Source organism: Rhamphochromis longiceps, linkage group LG17, assembly GCF_057381845.1.
Source record: "Rhamphochromis longiceps isolate RC_006_pf linkage group LG17, R_longiceps_female_GT1.1, whole genome shotgun sequence".
NCBI lineage: Eukaryota > Metazoa > Chordata > Actinopteri > Cichliformes > Cichlidae > Rhamphochromis > Rhamphochromis longiceps.
The window spans coordinates 20117670-20142201 of record NC_140573.1 but is presented as its reverse complement, the minus strand read 5'-3'; the positions used below and the strand labels follow the sequence as shown (position 1 = coordinate 20142201).

At 40.0% G+C, this 24532-nt stretch overlaps 1 protein-coding gene across 1 annotated transcript in view; it reads left to right on the top strand.

Moving 5' to 3' along the window:
* ptprb (protein tyrosine phosphatase receptor type b) overlaps nucleotides 1-24532 on the top strand; it is a 39095-nt gene that overhangs the window by 5199 nt on the left and 9364 nt on the right. The window contains exons 2-30 of the mRNA XM_085387713.1: nucleotides 902-1280; nucleotides 4454-4591; nucleotides 4870-5010; nucleotides 5386-5646; nucleotides 5740-6006; nucleotides 6189-6305; nucleotides 6443-6589; nucleotides 7145-7262; nucleotides 7530-7675; nucleotides 9745-10014; nucleotides 10140-10198; nucleotides 11113-11317; nucleotides 11422-11519; nucleotides 11867-12032; nucleotides 12113-12243; nucleotides 13959-14106; nucleotides 14190-14459; nucleotides 14732-14907; nucleotides 15013-15163; nucleotides 15415-15515; nucleotides 15741-15906; nucleotides 15990-16271; nucleotides 18165-18443; nucleotides 20455-20604; nucleotides 20703-20842; nucleotides 21195-21331; nucleotides 21428-21534; nucleotides 21839-21944; nucleotides 23352-23432. Of these exons, the coding sequence (XP_085243839.1) occupies nucleotides 902-1280; nucleotides 4454-4591; nucleotides 4870-5010; nucleotides 5386-5646; nucleotides 5740-6006; nucleotides 6189-6305; nucleotides 6443-6589; nucleotides 7145-7262; nucleotides 7530-7675; nucleotides 9745-10014; nucleotides 10140-10198; nucleotides 11113-11317; nucleotides 11422-11519; nucleotides 11867-12032; nucleotides 12113-12243; nucleotides 13959-14106; nucleotides 14190-14459; nucleotides 14732-14907; nucleotides 15013-15163; nucleotides 15415-15515; nucleotides 15741-15906; nucleotides 15990-16271; nucleotides 18165-18443; nucleotides 20455-20604; nucleotides 20703-20842; nucleotides 21195-21331; nucleotides 21428-21534; nucleotides 21839-21944; nucleotides 23352-23432 (4937 nt within the window). The remainder of the gene's footprint in view (nucleotides 1-901; nucleotides 1281-4453; nucleotides 4592-4869; nucleotides 5011-5385; nucleotides 5647-5739; nucleotides 6007-6188; nucleotides 6306-6442; nucleotides 6590-7144; nucleotides 7263-7529; nucleotides 7676-9744; nucleotides 10015-10139; nucleotides 10199-11112; nucleotides 11318-11421; nucleotides 11520-11866; nucleotides 12033-12112; nucleotides 12244-13958; nucleotides 14107-14189; nucleotides 14460-14731; nucleotides 14908-15012; nucleotides 15164-15414; nucleotides 15516-15740; nucleotides 15907-15989; nucleotides 16272-18164; nucleotides 18444-20454; nucleotides 20605-20702; nucleotides 20843-21194; nucleotides 21332-21427; nucleotides 21535-21838; nucleotides 21945-23351; nucleotides 23433-24532) is intronic.

Below are 24532 nucleotides of genomic sequence, written 5' to 3'. Positions count from 1 at the left end.
TATGTACATATATATATATATATATATGTACATATATATATATATATATATATATATATATATATATATATGTACATATATATATATATATACACACACATATGTATATGTATATATATATGTATATATATGTATATATATGTATATATATATATATATATATGTACATATATATATATATATATATACATATATATATATATATATATATGTATATATACATATACATATGTGTGTGTATATATATATATATATGTACATATATATATATATATATATATATATATATATATATATGTACATATATATATATATATATATATATATATATATGTATATATATGTACATATATATATATATATATATACATATATATATATATATGTACATATATAAAATAGTTAAAATTACATTCTGATATTTTGAACAATATCATAATCTTTTCTGACACTGTACGTCATGTTCAGTTATCTGAGAAAAACGTTCCACATTTTTACATGCCAAAATAAAATCAGTTGAACTGGTGTTCTTTCCTACGGTACTTCGTGGGGACCTGCAGTTTTACTCTCAGGGCCACCATGGCTCAAACTTTATAGACTGTTTGATACAATTAACTGCACAGGAGCCATATTATTGGTCAGGTGATTAGAAATGCACCAAAAGGTATGACTCCTGTAAAGCTCTAACAATGAAGTCTTTGAGGACTGACTCACTTTTGAAGCCTCAAGTGGAGAAATGCAGCTTTTGGTTTCCTTGCTCAGGCATTGCATTTTTTTCCCCAGTATTAACTGGTGTACCTTTTGGTCACAAACACCTGGAAAAAAAACTTATGTTATGCTTTTATTTCTAAAGTTTTCCTCTCAATGTTTCTTCTCACTGATGTCTGATCTCTTCTGTCAGAATGGAAGCAGCGCAGCTCCCGCAGAGGAAAATGTAGCTTCTTCACCATGTAGCATCTCCTTATCTGAATTGGTATCCAGTCTGGACTCCATATCACTGACTGTGAGCACACCTGGACAGAACTGCTCTTTCACTGTGACCTCTCCAGATACAGATGGCATCGAGTGTAGGCAAAAAACAAGAGAAGAGGAGGCGTTGGAGGGTTCAAGCAGAGCACATCATGTAGGAACCGACCAGCTAGGAGTTGAAGCAGGAGGAAACAAGAGCATGAGAGAAGTTTTCACCTGTGTTCTGGATCACCTGGAGCCTGGGACCACCTACCAGCTGCAGGTGCAGTCGAAGACCGATCAGGAGTCTGCAAACATCACCGCGCACACCAGTAAGTCCTGATCCCATCTAGATGTGTCAAAAATGTAAAATATTCAAAAAAGATACATACTGTTGACGGAAATATCAATATTAATGTGCATACTCATTACTTACTTAGAATACTCAGTAATTTTGATTACAAATGCACAATGAATTTATGTTGAACGTGTGACATTTCTGCTACTTCTTGTAGTTTTATTAGGGCAAGACAAATTTTTATTTTATTTGACACGGTGCTAAACACACCATACCTGCACCAGTTCACAGACTTAAACCCCATTCACTATAGTGGAGCTAATACTCTATTGTTTTCTGTTTCATTGCATTGTTTCCATCTCCTCTGCCCTCTCGCGTTTGAAGTGAACCAACAGGACTCGACCTCCATGTCTTTGTGTACCTCAGAGTTAATGTCATGCAGCTTCCCCTCTCTGCAGCTCTGTGATTAGCTACAGGAACCCCTGCCCTGCTGAGAGAGAGTGATAGAGCTGTTAAAGTAAATGCATGTGTGTGTGTTGTGTCTCTACGCTGGCGGGAGTCCAGAACAGAAGTTGGACCCTCAGTGTGTATTTCCATCGTGGGCAGAGCTCAGGGTTCAGCCATTTCCTGCCTCCATTGTTTCTTTGTTCTGTGGGAAGCACTGGGAAAGGGTGTGAAGGTGTGTATAAGTGTGTGTTTGTGTTCATGTGTGTGTTGAGTTTGGGGAAAACTGGGTGTTGCTGCACCCAATCGAGTCCCGACAGTAACCTTCTCAGAAATGCAAAACACTTCTACTGTGGCGTTTGTGATTTCTTATCTTCTGTGGCATGCCGACTGTTACATCCACTGACCTTTAGTGGACTGGTCAAATATTTTTACATCACATGTATTTATTTGGTTGCCAGCTTGGTTGGTTGGTTAGTTTGTTGAAAAATCTAACTATGAACCAGGCAACTGTCTCACGTCTCAAAGAATAATAGAAACTTAGTTTTGAAGATATTTGAAGATATCTTTAGATACAGAACCATCCACCTGTAGCTTACTAGATTATTCAAGCTTTCTTAATCCCGACTTTAGTTTTATATTTAACTAAGTTGTTGCGTGAAGGATCATGTCAGACACCGTGGTCTGAAGTTTGGTCTGTTTTTGGGATCTTCTTCCTGTCACATGAAGACGTTTGTCTGTTTGTCCTCAACATTAACTATTATTGAGAACAGTTTAACGCCCATCCTCCATATTCCTTGTGCAAGTGTTTTTATATTAGTCTTAGATCTGTAGCTAGTCACGAGGTAGGCTAAAACATATCAAATCATTATATAAACTAGCACAACTATACTGACCTTCCAAACATCACTATTTAGTTTTCATCTTTATTTTTGTCCAAATTTATGGCAAAGTTATAGCAGTACTCTACATTTAAGACTTTTTAGAAAGAAAGTCAGAACATGGTATATCCTCTCCAGATAAAAACTAAGTAGCTAATTTCTAACTTGGTTCAGTTAAGTTTTATTTATATACCACCAAGTCATAACAGCGGTTTTGCCAAGGTGCTTTATATTGTAAGATTCTACAATAAAACAGGGAAAACCCCGACCATCAAACTATGCTCAAGCACTTGGTGATAGTGGGAAGGAAAAACTCCCTTTCAATAGGAAGAAACCTCCAGCAGAACCAGGCTCAGGGAGGGGTGGCCATCTGCTGCGGCTGGCTGGGTGTAAGGGGAGGAAGACAGAAGAAAAGTACTAAGAGGTCTTTAAGATAAGACCTCATAGGATATTTCTAAAACTAAAACCTCATCAGTCCTGCTTGTCATAGAAGTTTGAACATCACACCTTATTATAGCTGCTGGAGAGAAGACACACTGATGATTTTATTGGAGCTGAAACAATTTTAACTCTGTGTTTATTTGATTTGAGAATGTGAACCTGAAAACGATTGACTTCAGACTTAAGCAGCAGATGTATGAATGCTAACAGTTTCTATAAAAAAAGCAACAGTTATCATTTTCTGACATTGATTTTTATCCCATATAGTAACAGAAAATGGTCAAATTTCATAAATCATGTTCAGGCTATTGGAAACAAATACAAGCTCTCTGCTCTGAACTATGGGTGGTGTCGAGGTTTCCTGCGCTTATTTCAGAGAGTTGGTTGGCAACAGAGGAAAAACTTAAATATTTAATGTTGGGTTCAGGTTATGAGAGAGTTCTTAAAGTGTTCATGTATGTCTGCCAGTTACAGAGTAAAGATACTTCTAATCATTTCACAGTGAAGGTCTATGTTGATGCCATGTCTTTACTTCTTTGTAGCCTTTAACCATTAGCATGGTGGCATTTCTTCACAGCAGTTTTAGGAAGAGGGCTGCAACTGGCTGCACGTACAGAACCAGTCCTAAATTCTTCAGACCAGTCGTAGCTTTGTGGGTCAGAAAAGCTTAAACAAAGAACAAAGAAATAACTGTGGATCCTAAACGGCCTCGAGCTGCACCATGTTCACATGTGCTGCGTTACAGCATTGTGTTTGTGTCCACTGATGTTGTGGTTGTCATCTAACCAAAGGATGTGTTGAGCTCGAACATGGTAGAGCTCCATGTTGTCTGAAACAGTGGGACTGTTCCTTTAAGGTAAATTATATATTTTGAACATGAAGGTCAGTCGGACTGCAGGGAGGTTTCAGCAGGAAAAGGATCCATCGCATCCATCTGTGGCCTTGTCATCAAAGTCTGAACATCGTGGGAGGCCTGCTGACACACACACACACACACACACACACACACACACACACACACACACACACACACACACACACACACACACACACACACACACATGCCTGTTTGAATTTCTCCCACATCGCCTCTCTGCAGCCTCACAGGGTTGTTAAAAAAGTACTCTTGTGTCACCAGCCACTCCAGTCTGAGGTCAAATACAGTCATCACAATCTCCACAAATAAACAGTTAAAGTTTCCGCAATTAGCTTTTCTTTAAAAACAAAAAAACAAAAACGACAGGGGTTGGTGGGAGTAAACAACAAAAATCAGAACAGCCAGCCTAAATGGGCATTTAAACGCTTGCAAGTCTTTGCACTTAATCTTACAAAAGCTGGAACAGGTACAAATGATTAAATGAAATAAGCATGCAAGGCAAAAGGTTAAAGCGGGCTGTAAATTGAATTATTTAGTTTAATGTTTAATTTGCTCTTGTCTCAGAGCCCTCGGCAGTGATTGGCCTGGCGGTGACATCCAGGACCTGCAGCAGTCTAAGCCTTTCCTGGCAGGCCGGAAACGGCAGGACGCAGCGCTTCAGGCTTCAGTTGTGGGAACAGTCTGAGAGTCCAGATCAGTCCGGTACGTCTGTGATGTTTCTAACTGCTTATGATCATCCATGTCCTCAAAAGAAACAGCCCTGATGCAATCATCCACTCTCAGCGTTTCCATACTTTTAATCCTGGACTCTACCAGAGTAGCTCTGCATGATTCACAGTTTAAATTAAGGCACCATGAGTGAGTTTACATTTCAGGTTCTTTCAGATTGAAGAACAGAAAAAAAAAAGTTTTTAGCTGATTGTTTCAAGCAGTCTGAAGCTTTCAGCCTCTCAACTTCTTCTCCACTGTCATGTCTGCAGGTCTGCTGAAGAACGAGACTTTAGGGAGCACAACAACACGACACACACTAAACGGCCTGGTGCCAGGTCGACTGTACAACATTACTGTGGTGACAGAGGGCGGCAAGCTGCAAAACAGCCGGACCATCGAGGCTCAGACAGGTGAGGGAGGAGAGCAAGAGGGGGAAAAGTAATGACAGGAGGAAAGAGGTAAATGAGTGAATGAATGAAGGGATAAAAAAGATGGAAAGGCAAAAAGGAAAGGAAAGCAAGAATAAAACAAGGAAACAAGACAGAAAGGAGTGAAAGCAGAAAAAGCGAAACAACAAAAAGCAAGAGAGAAAAAGAAATAAAATGAAGGAATTAAACAAAATTTAGGCAGTAGAAAGAAAAGAAGGAAAAAAAAAACAAGGACAGTCAGAAAAACAGAAACAAGGAAAGGTGAGAGAGTGAAACAGTAAAGGAAACAAATCAGGAAGACAGCAAAGTAAAATGGAAAAAAAGTAAATGTTACATTTGAGTCTCTTTTCTCTTTAGTGCCTTCTGCTGTTTTCAACCTCACCACTAACTACGAGAATAGCACCACCTTGCTGTTGTCGTGGCAAAAGCCTAAAGGTGACCTGGACGCTCTCATCGTCACGCTCACATACAATGGCACGAGGCTCTGGGAGACCACCCTGCCTGGGAACGTCACAGAAGTCACCATCCATCAGCTGACTCCTGGCTCAGCCTATCAGCTTACAGTGACTTCTAGGAGTGGCAGACTGACAAACCAATCAGAAATCACTGTCAGGACAGGTGAGATGATGAAATGAAGCTGCCCTTTATTTTATTTTATTTTATTTTTTGTTTCTCCCCTTTCCCCTCACCCTGGCATCTTCTTGTCTCCAGCTCCAGCTCCAGCATCCCTCCTCACCTTGTCTCCCTCTGCCTCTGGTGGCCTCTTCCTGGCTTGGTCGCCTCCAGCTGGTCACTGGGAGAACTACAGGCTGTTCCTATTTGATGGCTCTCAACAGGTAGTCAGCACATCTCTGGACCAGGAGGCAGTGAACTTCAGCATCCCCAGTGCAGGACTAACACCAGGGAGGGTGTACAGAGTTGTGTTGAGAGTGGAGAGTGGAGGACTGACAGCTGAGAGTAGCTGTGAGGGATCAACAGGTCAGAAATATATCAGCACAAATACATATGATAGTACATATCATACTTGTGAAGTTCAGCTTTGACCTGTCGTACTGACTAATCTGACCACTTCAAAGTAAGGGTTGAACTGGGCTCCTGTACTGGTGTGCCAGAATAACAACTTGCAGTAAAACTTGCTGCTTTTCCATCTGTCTCTGCAGCTCCTGCTCCGGTATTGGATCTCCACATTCGGCACTCTGATCAGACCTCACTCAGTGCTATGTGGAGCCACTCCCCCTTGGGGTTACGTGACAGCTACTTCCTCACCCTTTACCATGGTAATAACAGTACAGCCTACCAGTCTTTTTCTTTTTTTGTAAACTCTCTGAAATCAGCATTGCTATTTTCAAAAGTTTGACTCTTAAATGTTAGAAAAAGGTGATTTTTCTTCATTATACTTCCTGCTCTCACCTAGGTAACAACACAGAGGCTACCAGGACAGTGGAGCCAAATATGAGGGAGTGCACCTTCAATGTCCTCACACCTGGTAGACTGTACACCATTACCGTGACAACCAGAAGTGGAAAACTGAACACCTCTGTTTCTGTGGAGGGGAGAACAGGTGTGTGTTTTTATACTGCCCGTGTGTTGGTGGTAGTAAAACTGCAGGTCCCCACGAAGTACCGTAGGAAAGAACACCAGTTCAACTGATTTTATTTTGGCATGTAAAAATGTGGAACGTTTTTCTCAGATAACTGAACATGACGTACAGTGTCAGAAAAGATTATGATATTGTTCAAAATATCAGAATGTAATTTTAAATATTATATATATATATATATATATATATATATATATATATATATATATATATATATATATATATATATATATGTGTGTGTATGTGTGTATATATATGTATACATATATGTATATGTGTGTGTGTATGTGTGTATATATATGTATACATATATGTATATGTGTGTGTGTATGTGTGTATATATATGTATATATGTATATATATATATATATATATATATATATATATATATATATATATATATATATATATGTGTATGTATATGTGTATGTATATGAATGGCTTAAGGAATGTTTAAGTATTTTGGGAAGATTTTCATTTACTTTAAGTTTCTCATGTGTTTTTCTTTGTCTTCAGTTCCCATGGAATTGCATGCCTTCACTCTGAGAAACATGGGCGTCAACAATCTTGAGGCCTCATGGACAAAACCACCAGGAGATGTAGACTTGTACATGTTGACATTGCTACAGGATAGGTGTGTCTATAAGGAAACTATTACAGTAACTTCTGTTTGATCAGGGTATTTAAAACACTTGTAAAATCTACAGCATTACACGAGGTCTGAGATCATTCATCTTTCAGCCCACGTCTTAAAACAGATAGAAGTCAAACTGCAATCATGCAGTATGTGTAGCCAGCAACATCTACAGCTGCTTTTAAAGTCCCTCGTTATACATTTATCCACTCTGCTTTAACTTTTATTCATGTCAGTGTGAATATTAACATGTATTTTCCTTTTTAGTGTTGTGGTTCAGAACTACAGCGTTTCAGTTAGCTCTTCTTCTCTGCTGCTGGCTGGTTTGACACCTGGCACCCTCTACAGGCTGCAGGCTGTCACTGTCAGTGGGAGGCTACAGTCTAAACCCATCAGTCTGGAGGCACGCACAGGTGACATTTTATTAAACCTTTATATCTCTGCAGTCTATGATGAAAATGTATTTCTTGTTAATGGGTTATGTTAAGAGGTCTCTCCTTTCTAATAATTTCACATCATAAAAAAAAAAATACATATAGAAACTAAAAATAAAAATCATGTGAAAAATAAGGTCAAAACTCCCTACTTCCACAGAAATTAACTGGGTAAGTAGCAGCTAATCAATTTTACTTGATTGATTAATCATCAGTAAGTGCAAGCACCTCTATAAAGGATAATGTTTTGCCCATCTGGAATAGTCCATCATTCTTCTTCATCTTCCAGCTGCTCACTTTAGGGGTCACCACAGCAGATCATCTGCCTAACCCCAACCCTAACCCTCATCTCAATAAATCCCTGATATCCTCCTCTGTCACACCAACCCTCCACATGTCCTATTTTGAACATTAATTTTCTAAAATCAAATGCTAGATGACCTTTTCTAAAGCTAAAGCTTGGGTCGTGAAATAGGATAACAAGCCAATACAAAGAAGCAAATCGCCAACAGAGTGGCTGAAAAAGAAAAAAAAATCAGTGCTTGTATTTAAATAATGAACCTGAGGGCACAGCTGTGTTTGTACTCCCTCTGCACACGTGAATGTGACATTGTTTGGAATTCAATATTTATTTACACTCATTTTTTATTCTGTTTTCAGAGGGGGAAAAATCATGTTAACAAAAAAGCTCCAGTTTACAGTAACTGTTACTGTTCAGGAAGCCAGAGAAACTGTGAAATGTTTACAACACACAAACATGCAAACGCACGACAGCTTATGTAACACCGTTTGATTGCTGGGATCTTATTGTGTAGAGACAATATTGCTGTGTGTTCCCTTGTGGTGAACAGATTCGGCGTCTGTGAACAGGAAAAACTCAGTGACCCTCTCAACCAAACAGTCTGAACAGGAATGTCAGCAGACAGTTTACAGTAACTAAAAAATCTCCTGAGTCGACTTTGTGGACCGCTGTAAAATCAGGCTCGCTGGAAATATTAGAGTTTAGTCAAAAGAAAGAGTATGATTTCAACACAACAATTTTTTTCCTTACTTCTCTTCAGATGAATAATGTTGTAAAATAACTGCTTAAAAACCCAAAACAAAACATGTAAATGTTTTGGGTTTTTTCTTGTTTGTTTATTGAAAGCATGACATGTTGATGACTTGTCAGACATTATTTTTTTGAGAAGTTGGTTACCACCTGGTGTGGTTTCAGGTTGTGGTGGTTAAAGTTAGGTAAAGTGGTAAGTAAAAATATGTTATGTGACAACATCAGGTGGTTTCTAGAACAATGGCTGAAACACTAAAAAGAACGTTTGGAATGTTCCACACAAACCAAAATGCTCCTAATGGTCAAAGGCTTCCTGTACACACACACACACACACACACACATACACACACACACACACACACACTTGTTTACCTGTCTTCATGGGCACTATAGCAATAGACTTGTCGCTTTCTTGGGACCATTACCTTCTACCAAAACCTAAAATTCAATCTGAGCCATAACTAAGTCTGGACTCAGCAGTGACCCTTTAAAGGTCTGTTTAAATGTGAAGACAAAATTTGGCATTATTTGGTCTTTTAAATGTCCTCAGAAAGTCTAAGACTCATATTACATCTCACATAAACACTTATACAAGCAAACACACACTTCCTGTTCAGAGCACTTACTGTACTGTGTTCCCATAGAATGTTCCAGATACTTTCAGAATCCTCTGGATGTGAATGTCTGTATTGTTCTCCTGCTAACGAATCAGTATTTAGACTGTAGAGAAACAAAACCTGACTCCACCCTCAATCCCCTCAAATAACCTTCTATTGGTCAGTAAGTGGCATCATTGCTGTATCTGCAATGGCATACGCAATTTTCATTGTTTGTTTTTAAGAAAAGTTTGAGAAACAAAGGGGATAAAGGTTATTTATGTTTTTTTGAATTTACAATTTATGCACTTTTTTTTAAAGAGATACATTCATTTCATTCTCTATATTACAAATATTTAACACTGTAGTAAAAACGATACAATTATATTTTTATTTTCAGCCCCGGAGCCTGTCTCTGAGATAACTGTTTCAAATGGCGGCAAGTCTGATGCTCTGCAGGTGTCGTGGCGTCCTGTGTCAGGAGTCGTGGACAGCTACCTGGTCTGCCTTGAGGAGAGGAAGGGAATTTCTAAACATAAATTTGTTGTGTCCCACTCCTCACCACCTGAGTGCTCATTCAGGTCGCTGGAGGCTGGCCGGCTTTACTCGGTGGTCATAAAAACAAGGAGTGGCGACCTGGAGACTTCCGCCACCGTCCTAGCTCGAACACGTAAGAATCCAGTCCTTTTAAAGTCTTATATTTGTCTGAGTTTATGTTTATTTTACCATCTACCAGTTTTGTTTGTACTTAAGTTAAAACATCTCTGTTGCTTTGTCTTTTGTTCCATTTTGCAGAACCAGCCACTGTGCAAAATCCAATAGCTGTTCACTCTGGAAGAGACAACTTCCTCAAGGTATATCTGTGTAACAAGAATAACATTTAATTTAATGTGGTGTTACTGTTGCAGTTTTTTACTTGTTTTATTTGTTTTTTTAAAGCTCTCTTAGTGAAATGATCACCTAAGTGGTCTACATCTCAGAAAAAGACAACTTTCGGGGATATTTGAATGTTTGGGGGTTTTTTTTTTTGATAGTCCAAAAACGATTTTACTTCTGAACCTGTGTTGCGACTTCAGGCTCTGAGAGACTAAATTATGGATTTGTTAAGAGGAATTAAGTCGCAAAAGTGTCATTTTTTTGACAAGACACAAAAGTAGATTAAAAGGAAATTTCTCACTACTTTAAATTACCCTCAAATAATGTGTTGGGATTTCTGTATAAACTATATATTTTTAATTAAATGTTTCATGTTTTTAAGACACTTTAATCTTACACATAACAAAAGAGTCACAGCCAAAATTAATGTGGGGCTTATCTGTTTTAAGGCTGAATAATCATCAAAACAAATATTTCTAGGTGGCTTAATTGAGAACAAATTAGCACCCATTACACAAACCGTTACAGCTAAAACAGGAGTGGCTGTTGTCTGCAAAACAGGTGGCACACTTTATTCGTGTCGGGATTACAGCTGTAATAGATGTGGGTGTCATCTACATAACATTGATGATGTGCACTACTCTAACATGCCTGAGCACATATGTATTAAAAATAAAAATGAGCTAAGTACCAAGCCCTGAGGAACCCCACCATCAGCTTTGAACTAGAGCACCTGGTCTAGCCATAACTAGGTTTAGTTAACTTGGGTGAAGGAGTTATCAAACGTACAAATAAGAGTAAAGCTAGAACCAACAGAGAGTCATAAAGCTGATTGATTGATTCTTTAAATTTTTAAATATTACTATGTGATCATATTGTGTCATACTTTCAGGTGTACTGGCGCCAAGCGGCTGGGGTTCTCGACCGCTACGTGGTTCTGATCCGTTACAATCACACCGTGCTGCAGAATAAGAGTGTCTCAGCAGGACACAACGAGTGCGTCTTCTCATCTCTGACATCGGGTAGACTCTACACTGTCACTGTGGAAACCTGGAGTGGAGACTATGTCAGCAGCATCTCCACTGATGGACGCACCTGTGAGTGAGAGATAACATGAAAAATGACCTAACATGGTAATATTACAGAAAAGTTCTTTTTGTGTGTGTTATTTCTCCTGATTGGGATGAATTTTGTATTTTAGTTCCTGCAGCTGTTCAGAATCTGTTACTCAGCAATGCAGGAACCGACAAGTTGAACATCACCTGGAGCCCTGCCCCTGGAGACGTGGATTACTATGAGGTGTGCTTCACAAAACTTTGTTTAAAAAATATTTAGTAATTCATAGACAAACACCTGAACACCGGTCTAAATAATCAGTATCAGCTATAATGTGTTGTAATTCAGATATTACTGAGGGAATTTAAAAATATGATCGAGTAAGCAGGTACTTTAAGTATGTTTAATAGGGTTATGGTTAAAATAACTATACTATAATTACTTAAAAATTGCGGAGTAAGTGAAGTATTCTAAGTGCATTTTCCCACTGATATGATTTAACAATGTTAAAATGTATCATCAAACATGAATTGAACCCCTGTTTCCCAGAGGATGAACTCATCTCACTGCACCACTTCCTGTACCCCCAGGTCACTCTGCTCTTCAACGATTCTCGAGTATTCCCTCCGGTCACGCTGGGTGGTGAGGTGCGACAACACCGGCTGACCTCTTTGACGCCTGGGCGGCTTTATAAGATTGTGGTGGCGACATTCAGTGGATCATATCAGAGAGCAGAGTTCATTGAGGGGCGAACAGGTTAGAAATGCAGAGTATATGTTCACAGCTTCACTGCAAGCATCTTGGGTTGAAGTTTAGTAAATCCATCTCGTCTTCAGTTCCCAGAGCTGTAGGAAACCTCCACCTGGTTCCACAACCTGGTCTGACTGACTCTGTTGCTGGACTTTTGGCTTCCTGGATGCCTGGCGAAGGAGATCTGGACATGTACATTGTGTCCCTGTTGACCGTGGTAAGTTACTACCAAAGACACCTCACCACATGATTTGTTTAACCCCTTTTTTGATTCCAACTTCAACTGCAATTCATAAAAATGCATCTGATATGAAACACTGCAAGTTTCACACTTATCATAAACATATTAGTTTGAAATGTATACAGTTGGATGGAATAATAGGTTCAGTGTGATTTTGTACCTGTTCTGTATAAGTATAATATAATGGAAATGTTTTTATTTGTATAAAAAAACACAACAAAGCACGAGATGACAGTTCAGGGTGTGGTATATAACTCAGACAGGAAATCAACATTCTGCTGTAAAAATTGCTTTAATAACAAACATGGGCCTGGGTGTAGGGATAATTGTGCTAAAGGACAGTACGAGGCAAACATTCCCAGCATGAGTACACCCTAGTTTGAGCTCAAAACATTCAGCAGTCATATGAACTCATAATTTAAATTAAATGTATTAAAAATTAAAGACATCTAAAAATGTGTGTACTTTCAGTTCCACACCAACACGAGCAGCTCATGTACGCATTGGGTCAACTGATGAATGGGCAGTGTTGGGAAGGTTACTTTTAAAATGTATTCCATTACAGAATACAGAATACATGCCCCAAAATGTATTCTGTAACGTATTCCGTTACGTTACTCAATGACAGTAACGTATTCTGAATACTTTGGATTACAGTGTGTGAATGTGTGGATGACTGGATATGTAAAGCGCTTTGGGGTCCTTAGGGACTAGTAAAGCGCTATATAAATACAGGCCATTTACCATTTAATCTATTATCATGCTTTTTACAACAACATGAATGTACTATTGCTGTATGATTTATTACTATTACTGAAGGTCCGCGACTCCGAACTGTAGTAAAGGGACCTCTGACTAATACGGTGGGGTCCCTGTCGGCTCATAGCCGAAAAATAGCTTTACTTTGTTGTGTGGGTCAACTTTTCTTGCGAGAGACAAGAGAGAGGCGTTGAAAGACTGCTCCAATGGAACTTATTGTTTTCGGAGGAAAACACGAACACGGTGTACAGTCGAGTCCTAATAGCTTACTTACAACTGGGCTCGTCAGGCACTCTTCTTGGCTGAAGTGGTTATTATTATATTTACATGCTTCCAGCTCCCGTTTTTCCTCGATGATAACTCGTACCTTTCCACTCCCCTTTTTCTCCCTCCTCGTGCTCACAGACACATAACGTGTATGGCAGTCCATTCTCCCTGCAACACGGACTACACTGCCCATGATGCTACATTCTTTAGAGCTATGCTTGTAGCATTCTGCCTGTTAGCTTAGCACAACAACAACAACAACGAAAAGGCGCTCTCTCACCCAGGAAACACACAGTCGCAGAGAGAGAGAGAGCGTCGCACTGTAACCATGGCAACCGTAACGCTGCCGCCTGGAACAACAGAACGTAGCTGTCAAACAAAACCCAAACAGTCCTGACCCGTGACAAAAAGAAACAGGAAAGTACCGCAGTGTAATCCATTTATTTCAACAAAGTAACTGTATTCTGAATACCACCTTTTTAAACGCTAACTTTAACGGAATACAGTTACTCGTATTTTGTATTTTAAATACGTAACGGCGGTACATGTATTCCGTTACTCCCCAACACTGTGAATAGGTGATGTTCAGACCGTATAATGAAGGGATGCGGAGGTGGTGGAGTAACAGACGACTTAAGACTTCTCTCTCAACTTTCTGTCTTTAGGACAGAGTCATTATCGACACTCGTCTTGTTCCCAAACATGTCACCACCCTGGACTTTTTAGAGCTGACCCCAGGTCACCTTTACACCATCACTGTCCAATCGATGAGTGGGAAGCTAAGCAATAGCAACACAGCCACAGGCAGGACAGGTAAGGCACCTGACAGATTATTAGAGTTTTGTCATTTAGATCAGTGCAGACTGAACATAGGTAAATTCTCTCCTTCACCACAGCTCCAGCCAGAGTCACAGCCCTCCAGGCTGATAATGATCACACCACCCACAGCCTCACCGTCAGCTGGGAGCAACCAGTGGGCGCATATGACAGCTACAGCCTGCAGCTGCTGGACGAGGCCGGCATTGTGGTGATCAATAGAACGGTCGCAGCCGAGAGTCGAAGCAAGCTTCTGGAAGGTCTGACGTCAGGGAAGTGGTATCGCGTGAGGGTCGTAACGCTGAGTGGTGGCGTGCCGTCACTGGAGGCAAGCGCAGAGGGGCAAACACGTAAGTCGCAATTTAGAAGTTTTTACTAAGAGGACGGATCGTTAATGACATATAAAACTAGTTATGATACAACTATGACTCTTCTGCTACATGTTTTTTTTTTTTAAAAAGTGTTGAAACCCTGCAGTTTCTGTGACATCCACTAGAGGCTCCAGCAGTCATTCAGGCCCCATAGACTCCCATGTCAAAAGAAGTATTTTCACTAAAGAACCTCCTGAAAGAACCTCCTGTAAATGCACACTTTGACCCAAGGTGAATCCTTTCTTCTTCAGGTCCCGCTGCCGTCAGTAATCTATTGGTCATTTCAGCCAACACCTCCTCTCTCTCCTTCTCTTGGCGTCCATCCGATGGCCATGTTGACATCTATGACCTGACCCTGTACAGCATCTCTGAGGGGACCACCAATCACAGGCAGGGCTCTCCTGGGAGCAGGAGGGATCATCACACGGTGGGATCAACATTCACATGTTTCCTGATGTTCATGCTAAGCTAAGTTTCTAAGCTAAGTTCTTGCTAAGTTTCATCGTGTTAATGTGCGCTGTGTGTTCTTCAGAATGCAGATGAACAGGTGGACCTGCAGAAGGTGGGCTCGGCTGCAGACAGCTGTGTGTTCTCTGGGCTGAGAGCAGGCAGTCTGTACAAGCTGCAGGTGGTGAGCTGGAGCAGAGACATGAGCAGCGAATCATCTGTGCTGGCCAGAACCGGTCAGTCAGTGCTGTTGTATGGATACAAACATCACAGCCATCGCTTAGCCTTCATTTTATTCTGTCCTCATCTTTTCTCACCTTCAAGATATTTTTTCCACGTTCTCGGCATTTAGTCAGATAGTTTCTCCTCTTCCATCTTTCCTTGCTATTTTCTTAAATTTTTCTTCTTTCTGTTTCTTCTCATTTCACTTACCTCAGTCACATTGTTAAAATGTCTTCTTCCTTTTTGTCCCCCCTCTGCTCTGCAGTCCCATCTCCAGTCTCATCTCTACAGGTGGAGAGTTCAGGATGGACGGACAGACTGGGAGTCAGCTGGCACCATGGAGAGGGAAGCTTTAGCAGTTATGAGGTAAATGTATCTCTGTGATATCTGCAGTTAAACTGTTGCAAACATGACCTCCTCCTTCAGTCCACAAAAAAATAAATCCCACTAGCCATGTTTTGCAGAGTTCGGTCTTTATGGTTTAGAATTAAAATTCCTCCCCGTGACTCTCCGATTTTAAAACAGAAAAAATTTCAGTGGAGTTCTCAATTAGAATCTCATGCTGATTTGTTTGTTTCCCTGTTACGTAAGGTGGTGTTGTACGATGTTTCTGGATCCATCCTGGGAGCCCAGACTCTTGGTGCGGAGCACAAAAGTCACACCTTCACTGCGCTGGTCCCTGGTAGACTGTACCGTGCTGAGGTTATCACGCACAGTGGAGATTTGACCAATAATGTTTCAGCATTTGGGCGCACCTGTGAGTGAAATGAAAATACACACAAGCACATTTTTTGATGTAGTTTAAATGCCAAATTATTTTGATTACTTTTTTTTCCCCAGCTCCCCAACCGCCTGCCCACCTGTCCGTCAAACAAGGCCCAAGCAATGACACAATAGAGCTGTTGTGGGCTGTTCCCACCAAAGGAGACTACAGTAACTTCAGTCTGCAGTGGACTCCTCCTGATCAGCTGACGGTCACACAAACCCATCTGACCAGCTGCATTGTGGGCGGGATGTTTCCAGGGCGAGAGTACAACTTCACTCTGATGACTACTAGTGGGGGCGGAGCCAAAGGTGGACCAACAGTCAGGAGCCAGCCAATCCAGAGGAACATAAGAACAAGTAGGGGGAACCTAAAGGAAGAAAAATAAATCAATTACTACTGTGCGAGTATTTAATCAGACATATTTATACTGACCTTACTCTCTTAATATTTCCTGTTAGTGGAAAATTTTTCTGCATATTAATTTTGGCATGTTTCTTGCATTTTCTGTTAATCAGATCAGGATTAATCAACCTCTGACCGCACATTTGACAATCTTTATGGTTTTATTTATGTTTATAGATAATTTGAGCAAACATTAAAAAATACTATCAGCTTACAAGAAGAGGATCCAAAGCTTTAAAAGCATTTTACAAACCAGCTGCATTTATGATTTTATTCCACTTGATGGCAGCACAACAGAGGCTCTGAGTCTCTCTGTGGAGTTAAATCCATTTTTAATCCTATCCTGCTTGTCCAGAGGGTTTTTGGCTGCAGGGACTGAAACCATCAGGGAGAGGAATAAAAAATATCCAGGTCACATATATTTAAATAAATCTGACCCAGTTTCTCTTCACAGCTTCCTTTTTTAATTTCCAGCAGACGAAGTGATGACGTATTTAACACATTTATAAATACCCACAGAGAAGCCCTTATTTTGAGTTCACTCAGACAGGAAGTACAAAATTAAAAGCTAGATCTGTACATGGCCAAAAGTTCCCTGTGTATCATTAGAAGAGTAACGACGACTTAAAGGAAAAGGCTCAAAAAATCCCTCTGAAAAACAACTGAATGCAAGTAATGTCTGTTTATCAGAGGTATGTTGTATTCATTCTTCACTGAATACAGACCCAGGCGAGTGCACCCCAAAGCCCGAAAACTATTTTTACAACCAAAAAGCAGAGTATCAATCCATCTTTAAATGTTTAAAGATGATAACGGAACAGCTTGAAGCTTTTGTTATTACCTTTAATCGTTTGCCATTATTTTTAACATTTCAAAAAGGCTTGGAGGACATTGATAGACGCTGTCTCTACATGTAACCTGTGTACACTTTCACTGAATCATGGATTCATATTGATTTAAGTTATAATGACTATGTGGACAAGAGATATTTTATTTTGTATTCTTATGGTCACAGTTATAATCAGACCTATCATTGATTAATCATTTACCATTGTTGAATCAGTTGACAGAATAATCTATTGCAAGTTTTCTTCCCACACTGAAAGTGTGTAAAATAAAGATCACTATTTTTGACACCTACCCGGACTCAGCCTGCTTTCTTCTCTTACCCAAATCGAATGAATTTCAACAACTACTAACCGTTAAACTGCATGAAATAACCAATCAAAAACTGGTCAGCAGAAATGAGCACAAATGAAATAAGAATGAATTAATCTCAGCAAAATATTCACTTATTTGGTTTGGCTAATGTAAGAGGGGGCAGTCAGATTAGTGCTGATTTTATCTATTTATCTGTTGTACTCACAGGAGTTTTAATCCAAATAATTTTGTAGTACAATAATTATGTCATAATTAGCTTATGTTTACAGATCAAAGGCCCTTATTTTCACCTCTTGAATACAAAAGTTCCATCTTATTTTTCTATCTTCTGTCTGCTCCCAGCCCAAAAAATGACAAATGTGTTGTCCTTTGCCTCTGTCTTTGTCCTCAGGAACATTCATCATCTCTTAAAGAGTGATTTTATCATCTGATCAGGAAAAATAAATGGGGACTTTCGCAGCAGCAGACTTGTCGCTCTCTGTTTTGAAAAGATAAACACCACAGGGAATTTATTTTACTCATGAAGGTCAAACTTGAAAATAAGCAAAGTGAGAAACAGAAAGTTCATTGGACTTGTTCTTTTTGTCTCCTTTTGTCACTTTTCATTCATCATCTTTCTTCTCATCTTGTCTTCATTTTTTCTATACTTCTTTCCTCTCCTTGTGTCCTTATCTCCTCTTTTCTAGGTCCATCTTCTCTAAAGTCCATCCACTGCTTCCCTCTCTCCTCTTCCTCCCTCTCTTGCTCCTGGTCACCTCCACACGCTGACTTTGACTCTTACGAGGTTGAGTGTCGGCGCTACGATGACCGGGAGCTGATCTCAGCATTGAAGCTAGTGGGAGGCGTCACAGCGGTGACACTGGACCACTTGGAGCCATACAGGAAATACTCTGTGACGGTCAGAGTGTCATCAGCCGGACAGACGAGCCCGCCGGTGACACACACCACCGTCACTATGATCGACCGTGAGTTTAAGCACACACTTACAAGGATCTTCATTTACATAAGGCAGTCTCAGGCACCTAACCTGGACCTAATCCTTTTTGACCTGAGCCCTGAACTAAGACCCTTTAAGCATGTGAGGACTGACCCAGAACAGTCCTCACTTTTCATTAAATTTCATTGGTCCTCATATTGATAGATAGACAAGCATACATACACACACCAATATTCCCCTCAGGTAAAGTGTTGGATTTGGTTGTTTAAATAAAACCTCAGTTTAAGTAGGACTGCTCACCTGGGAAACAAAGAGGGAACTGAAGACTGACTTTACTCCAAGTTTGTGCATAGTCAGTTTTCTTTACCTGTTTCAGTGGCATTATACTATTCTATACTTTTCTGAACTAATTCCTTAAAAATGCCCAAATGTTTTTAACTTGTAGTTAAGCTTTATGTCCACTGCCATCTTGGGTTTCTGTAGCCAAACACAATCACATTTGGAGGAGCGGGTGGAATGCTAAGGCGGGATTCAGTGACTGATGTTTGACTTTACTGCTGTGATTGACACATCAACAATAACCAGTAATCACATGGCAAGCTAGAAATACTCAATTAGCAGTTACCATGAGTCAAACTAGCAGCCCATGACTAACTTAAAGCAACATAAAGCAGCTCTTGTGAACAGATTTCTCCTTACTTGAAAGTCCAAGAAAAGCGTCCAGCAGACATTTTTTTTTACATCACTGACTTTGGCACAGCTGCCCGTCAGCTGTCCACCCATAATTCACTCCCAGATTGTGGTTCACATTTTAGGGAACTCGCCATGAGTTTTTTCACTAATAACATTCAGGTTTAAGGTCACGTTTGTCATTTTACAAGCAAACTAAATTGTGATTGATTGTTCACTCACTCTAAAACCCAGCTCTTATTTGAATAAGCCAACTTCATGACTTCATGATCCTGTCATGGGTGCCAGAGAGAAACAGAAGGGATCTGACTCGACATCATCTGGTTTTCCGTGTTTGCTGTCAAACCCATTTGTTTCTGCTGTATATGTATGTAGCTATACCTTACACTGAATTGGAACTAAAAGGCGTTATCTTTAATTTATTACGGGTCTAAAACCTCTAAATAGCACACTTCCTCCTATGATTCTATCTAACTAGGCCGAGTTTGAACATCTGGTGCAGTCAACTCCTGCTACAATAAAAAATAAACAACAGAAGGGAACTTGTGTGTGTGTGTGTGTGTGTTCATAATGAAGGAAGGAGACACACACACAGGTTCTTAATCTTTGAAGTGTCACTTTATTTTTCTCTTTGCCCTTTTTGAAAAAGTCACCATGACCCCAAACACTCTGGAAACTTTTCTCCTCTGCTAAAACCTTTTCCTTTCTTCTCTTTGTCCCCCCTTAGTTCACGTCCATCTCTTCCTCCCTCTTTGTGCTTGTGTTGCATTATAAATCATCCTGACACAAGCGCACTGGAAACAGAAAGAGGCAGAAAATCCACAAGTTTTTTATAGGTGGCATTTCAGGAAGAGAGAAAGCTAAGGATGAAACTGGGAGAAAGAGCGAATGGAAACTGGAAAAGCCAGTTTCTTCAGAAACAACAAAACTATATTTTTATATACTTTTCACAGTGTTGTGGTATACTAGTAGTGATGATCACCATGTGATACTATTGTGCTGATTGTGGAAGCATAATATTGTTTTTCTCTTTTGAGAATTTTTGTTTTTATAAACTTTTGTACATTTCTTGTTTCAGAGTTTTCAGAAAAAACATTTCAATGTGCTGTTTATTTTGCAATTAATATTACAATATTTTTAAATGCCATGAATAATCATGTATGTCATATGATAATTTCACAGTTATAAAATAGTTTGAGCTTGATAAAATGTCCAAATCTTGATAAAATAAACAAAAATTCCAACTTAATTTTTACAATGATTACTGCAATTATTATGAGCTAAAAATATATTCAATAAAAAGTCAAAATGGCACTTATATTTGTTTAACCAGTCCTCTCTCCTTTCAGGCCCTCCTGTCCCACCTCAAAGTGTATGTGTCACCAAAAGGTCATCGAAGATCAAGTCATCCTCCATCCTGTTTCGCTTTAACTGCTCCTGGTTCAGCGACACCAACGGAGCCGTCCGATACTTCACCGTGATCGTGGCCGAGTCTGATGGTACAAACACACCAACACATGTTTACATTACTTTGACTTACATTCATTTCCAGACAGACAAACTGGAGGTAGACAAGTTTTTTTGTCTCTTCTGACAGCCAATGAAATGCTGCAGCCAGAACAGCGCCACCCACTGCCCTCATACCGCGACTACATCAGCAACTCATCCGTCAGAGCCTATCAGACTGCCTACTTCCCCAGCCGCTGTCCACAGGACACTGAGAGTTCTGCTGGGCAGGTAATCTGCAAATTACATGTTGAAATAGATCTTTTTCTAACTTTTCTAAAAATGCAAACAAAATATTTGTTTTCTGTAGACTTGACATAAACAACCAAACCTTTAGTCATTATAAAGGTGCTGATTAAACTCAAGATTCTGATCTTCACGAAGAACATTTTTATTTATTGTTTATTTGCATAATTAAAATTTAAGACATTAGAATTAAAATATTTAATTTTATTACATTTTTTAAGATAATTTTTAAAAAAGTGAAGAAGTTAAAAAAATGATCACAGTCACCCTCTGAATAAGAACTGTGCTGGTTGTATATCTGTCAATATATTAATGTGGTCAATCAATACCTGATCAGGTGGTGGAGGTGAACCTGGGCGCAGGAGGAGACCGGTTGGGGGGATCCTGTGATCATTACCATGACGGTGACCTCTATCTGAGTGACAGCTACGGTGCCTTCTGTGACGGGCCGCTGAAAGCCAAAACATCATACAGGTAATGAGAAACTGATGCTGCTGAAGTGCCACTGAGCACAGAAACACCTCCCCTCATCTACTGACCGTGTATGTGTGTGTGTGTCTGCTCGCGCAGGCTAAGCGTGCGAGCCTTCACCCGACTGTTTGACGAGAACCACAGAGAGTTTTCTCAGCCACTCTTCACTGACACTTACCTGTCAGAGCCACTCCGGACGCACGCAGGTGAGACGGCCGACCATTTTCACTGATGATTAAAGATTTTATTCTTTTTCTTTTAAAAATTTTACCTGAGTTTAACCAAACCTAACTTTTCCGTAAACTAAGGATAGCAATGAGTAGAATTAATGAATTTTTGGGACCATCTCATCTAAATTTTTAAAAATTTGTCTTTGAGTTTTGACTCATTAATATGACACAGATGTTTTATCTACACCTTCCACTCAAGGGCACATGAAGTAAAAGCTGAAACATCACAGCTGGTCTGTCTAACCTCAGCTATCTCCCAATATGTGTTGTTCTTTGTCAGAGCCTCTAGGTGGTGTGGTGGAGGGTCTGAGTGCTGGCATGTTCCTCATTGGTATGATGGTGGCAGTCGTCTCTCTGCTGGCCTACAGACAGAGGCTACGCAAAGTGTGAGTACACTAGGTGTTCTGCTTGTAGTTACCTCAAGGACGCTTGGAAGTGTAAGATCAGCCAAAACATGTGCTGCTCATTTCCTGCTCTTTAATCTGAAACTCCACTACGGGAGCTTTGAATGAGTCAGTGTTTGGGAGTTTAAAACACAGCTGTGTATTTGAATGATTTTCAAATTAAATCATCTAGGTTTTTTTCTCTTAGAGACTTATGAAGGTGTTGAACTCCAGTTGGTCATGTTAGCGCATCCTTTCCCTGCTCACAGTTTCACGTTGAGTGCACTTCCTCACACACGGAGTGGAGCAGAGATAGACACAGAGGGGAAATATTAATATAACAACAGATTACATAATCTTCAAAACAAATGTTAAACCGATCAGAACAAAGCGGGAAAGCCAGAGTTTGTAGTCAAGTTAAAAACAAAGTGAAATATAGGAAAAGTTGTTGATGAAGCCGGATTAGGCTGAGATCCAAACACTGGATTGCTGGCTTCTACCGTTTTCAAACACTTACTTCATTATTTGAACCTGTGGTCATGTGGGGCGATCGTGGCTCAAGAGTTGGGAGTTCGCCTTGTAATCGGAAGGTTGCCGGTTCGAGCCCCGGCTTGGACAGTCTTGGTCGTTGTGTCCTTGGGCAAGACACTTCACCCGTTGCCTACTGGTGGTGGTCAGAGGGCCCGGTGGCGCCAGTGTCCGGCAGCCTCGCCTCTGTCAGTGCGCCCCAGGGTGGCTGTGGCTACAATGTAGCTTGCCATCACCAGTGTGTGAATGGGTGGATGACTGGATATGTAAAGCGCTTTGGGGTCCTTAGGGACTAGTAAAGCGCTATATAAATACAGACCATTTACCATCATGTTTGTTTGGACCATATGACAGCAAAGAAAAAGGAGAATATAATTTGGCTAAGTTTAAAAGTTTTTCTATTTCAGACTAAGAACAGAATAGTAAACTTTTTTTTAACTACAGCTTAGAGTTTTTTACCTTTAAGTTGAATCTGTTCTTCTGTTTGCAGATTTCCTCTTGTATAAGTCAAAATGATGGACACTTTAACAGCTTTTTAAAGCATATCTGAGATAACACACATTTCTTTTTTAATACTACACCATCAATGCCACTAACTCTGGATGGGGCGTTGTCTCTGTGGCATCAGTGTGAAATTTCCGACTGGCTTCATGACTTTATGTAACATTTATGGCCCCACAACAGAGCCCTGAACAGAAAATTAGCTCCAAAATGTCACATCAGTTTTCTCACAGTCATTTAGCTGTTAAGCTAATTTACAGAGTTAATTAGTTGTGATTTGGTGAACATGTTTATTAGCGTAGAGGGCACGGCTCAAATGTTTTCATTGGTTTAACTCTTTGATCTTAATGTTCCTAATCAGTGCTGATATTTTCTGTGTAGGGCTGTGCAGGAGAACCCGGTGGTGAGGATGAGCATGTGGAAAGAAGTTCCAACTTCAGGGATGTATATGGGCGTCCGGAGGTAAGTTTGTGTGCGTGGCACATCTATAATTATTCTTCTTCAGTACGTGAGAGAGGGAGAGATTAGTTTCCAACACCTCCCACGTCCAATATGTGAGTGTGTGAAGAAGAATTAGTTTCCAATAAAGTGCTCGCTCCCTCTCTCAGATTACCTCATCATTCACCCACCACAGGCCGCAGCATCTGTTAATTAGTGTGTGTGTGTGTGTCTGCATACATTTGTATATTGGCCACAGCTCATCAACCACAAATGTAACAGAGAGTAGAAACAAAGCTTCTCTGTGCTTCATAAATGACCCCAGCTTACAGTTACAGCGTGTTTTTTAACTGGACATAAAGACGATGCTCTTCTGCGTTTGCTGGTAGCAGTGATTATCAGATCTCAAATTCACTTGGAAACAAATCGCAGATGAAAAATTCCTGCATTATTTAGGCCAGAACCGACCAGAGGGTCGATTCAGCTTACGGGACAGCTTTGCAAGGCGTGTAAATTGCAGTAATGTGATTAGACGCAAGTGTTTTAAACCCACCGAATGTGTAAAAATAGGCTGTTGTTGTGGTATCTTTCATATTACACGTCTGTCAGACATCTCAGCCTGTCCATCATTCTGTCACAGGATAGGCCAGCCCACCTCAGCTTGTGGGCCATGAATTAAAATGACTTTAAGGTCACAAATGTAAGGTTTTCTTTGACTGAGTATATGAGATGTTTTAAGTGTTGATTGAACCAGCTAAATTATAGATGATTAAATTAAACCCCACTTTTGCATAAAATCACAGTCAATGACATTTTAGAACAAGGGTGTCAAATGTAAGGCCCAGGGGCCAGAATTAGCACAACAAGGACTCCAATCCAGCTCGCTGGACTGTTTTAGAAAAAGAAAGCTCTAGGAGAGCATACATTTTGGACTGTTACATGCAGCTTTTTCTTTGATAAAGACTTCACCAACACAATTAAGTAATAGATAAAGAATTAAATAATAGAGATGTTTTGACTGTCTACTAGACTGGAAATATTGCTATAACAGAACCATATTGTATTCTTCTTACTGCATAATGTTACAAGAGGCGATAAAACTATACATAATGTATCATTTTCAC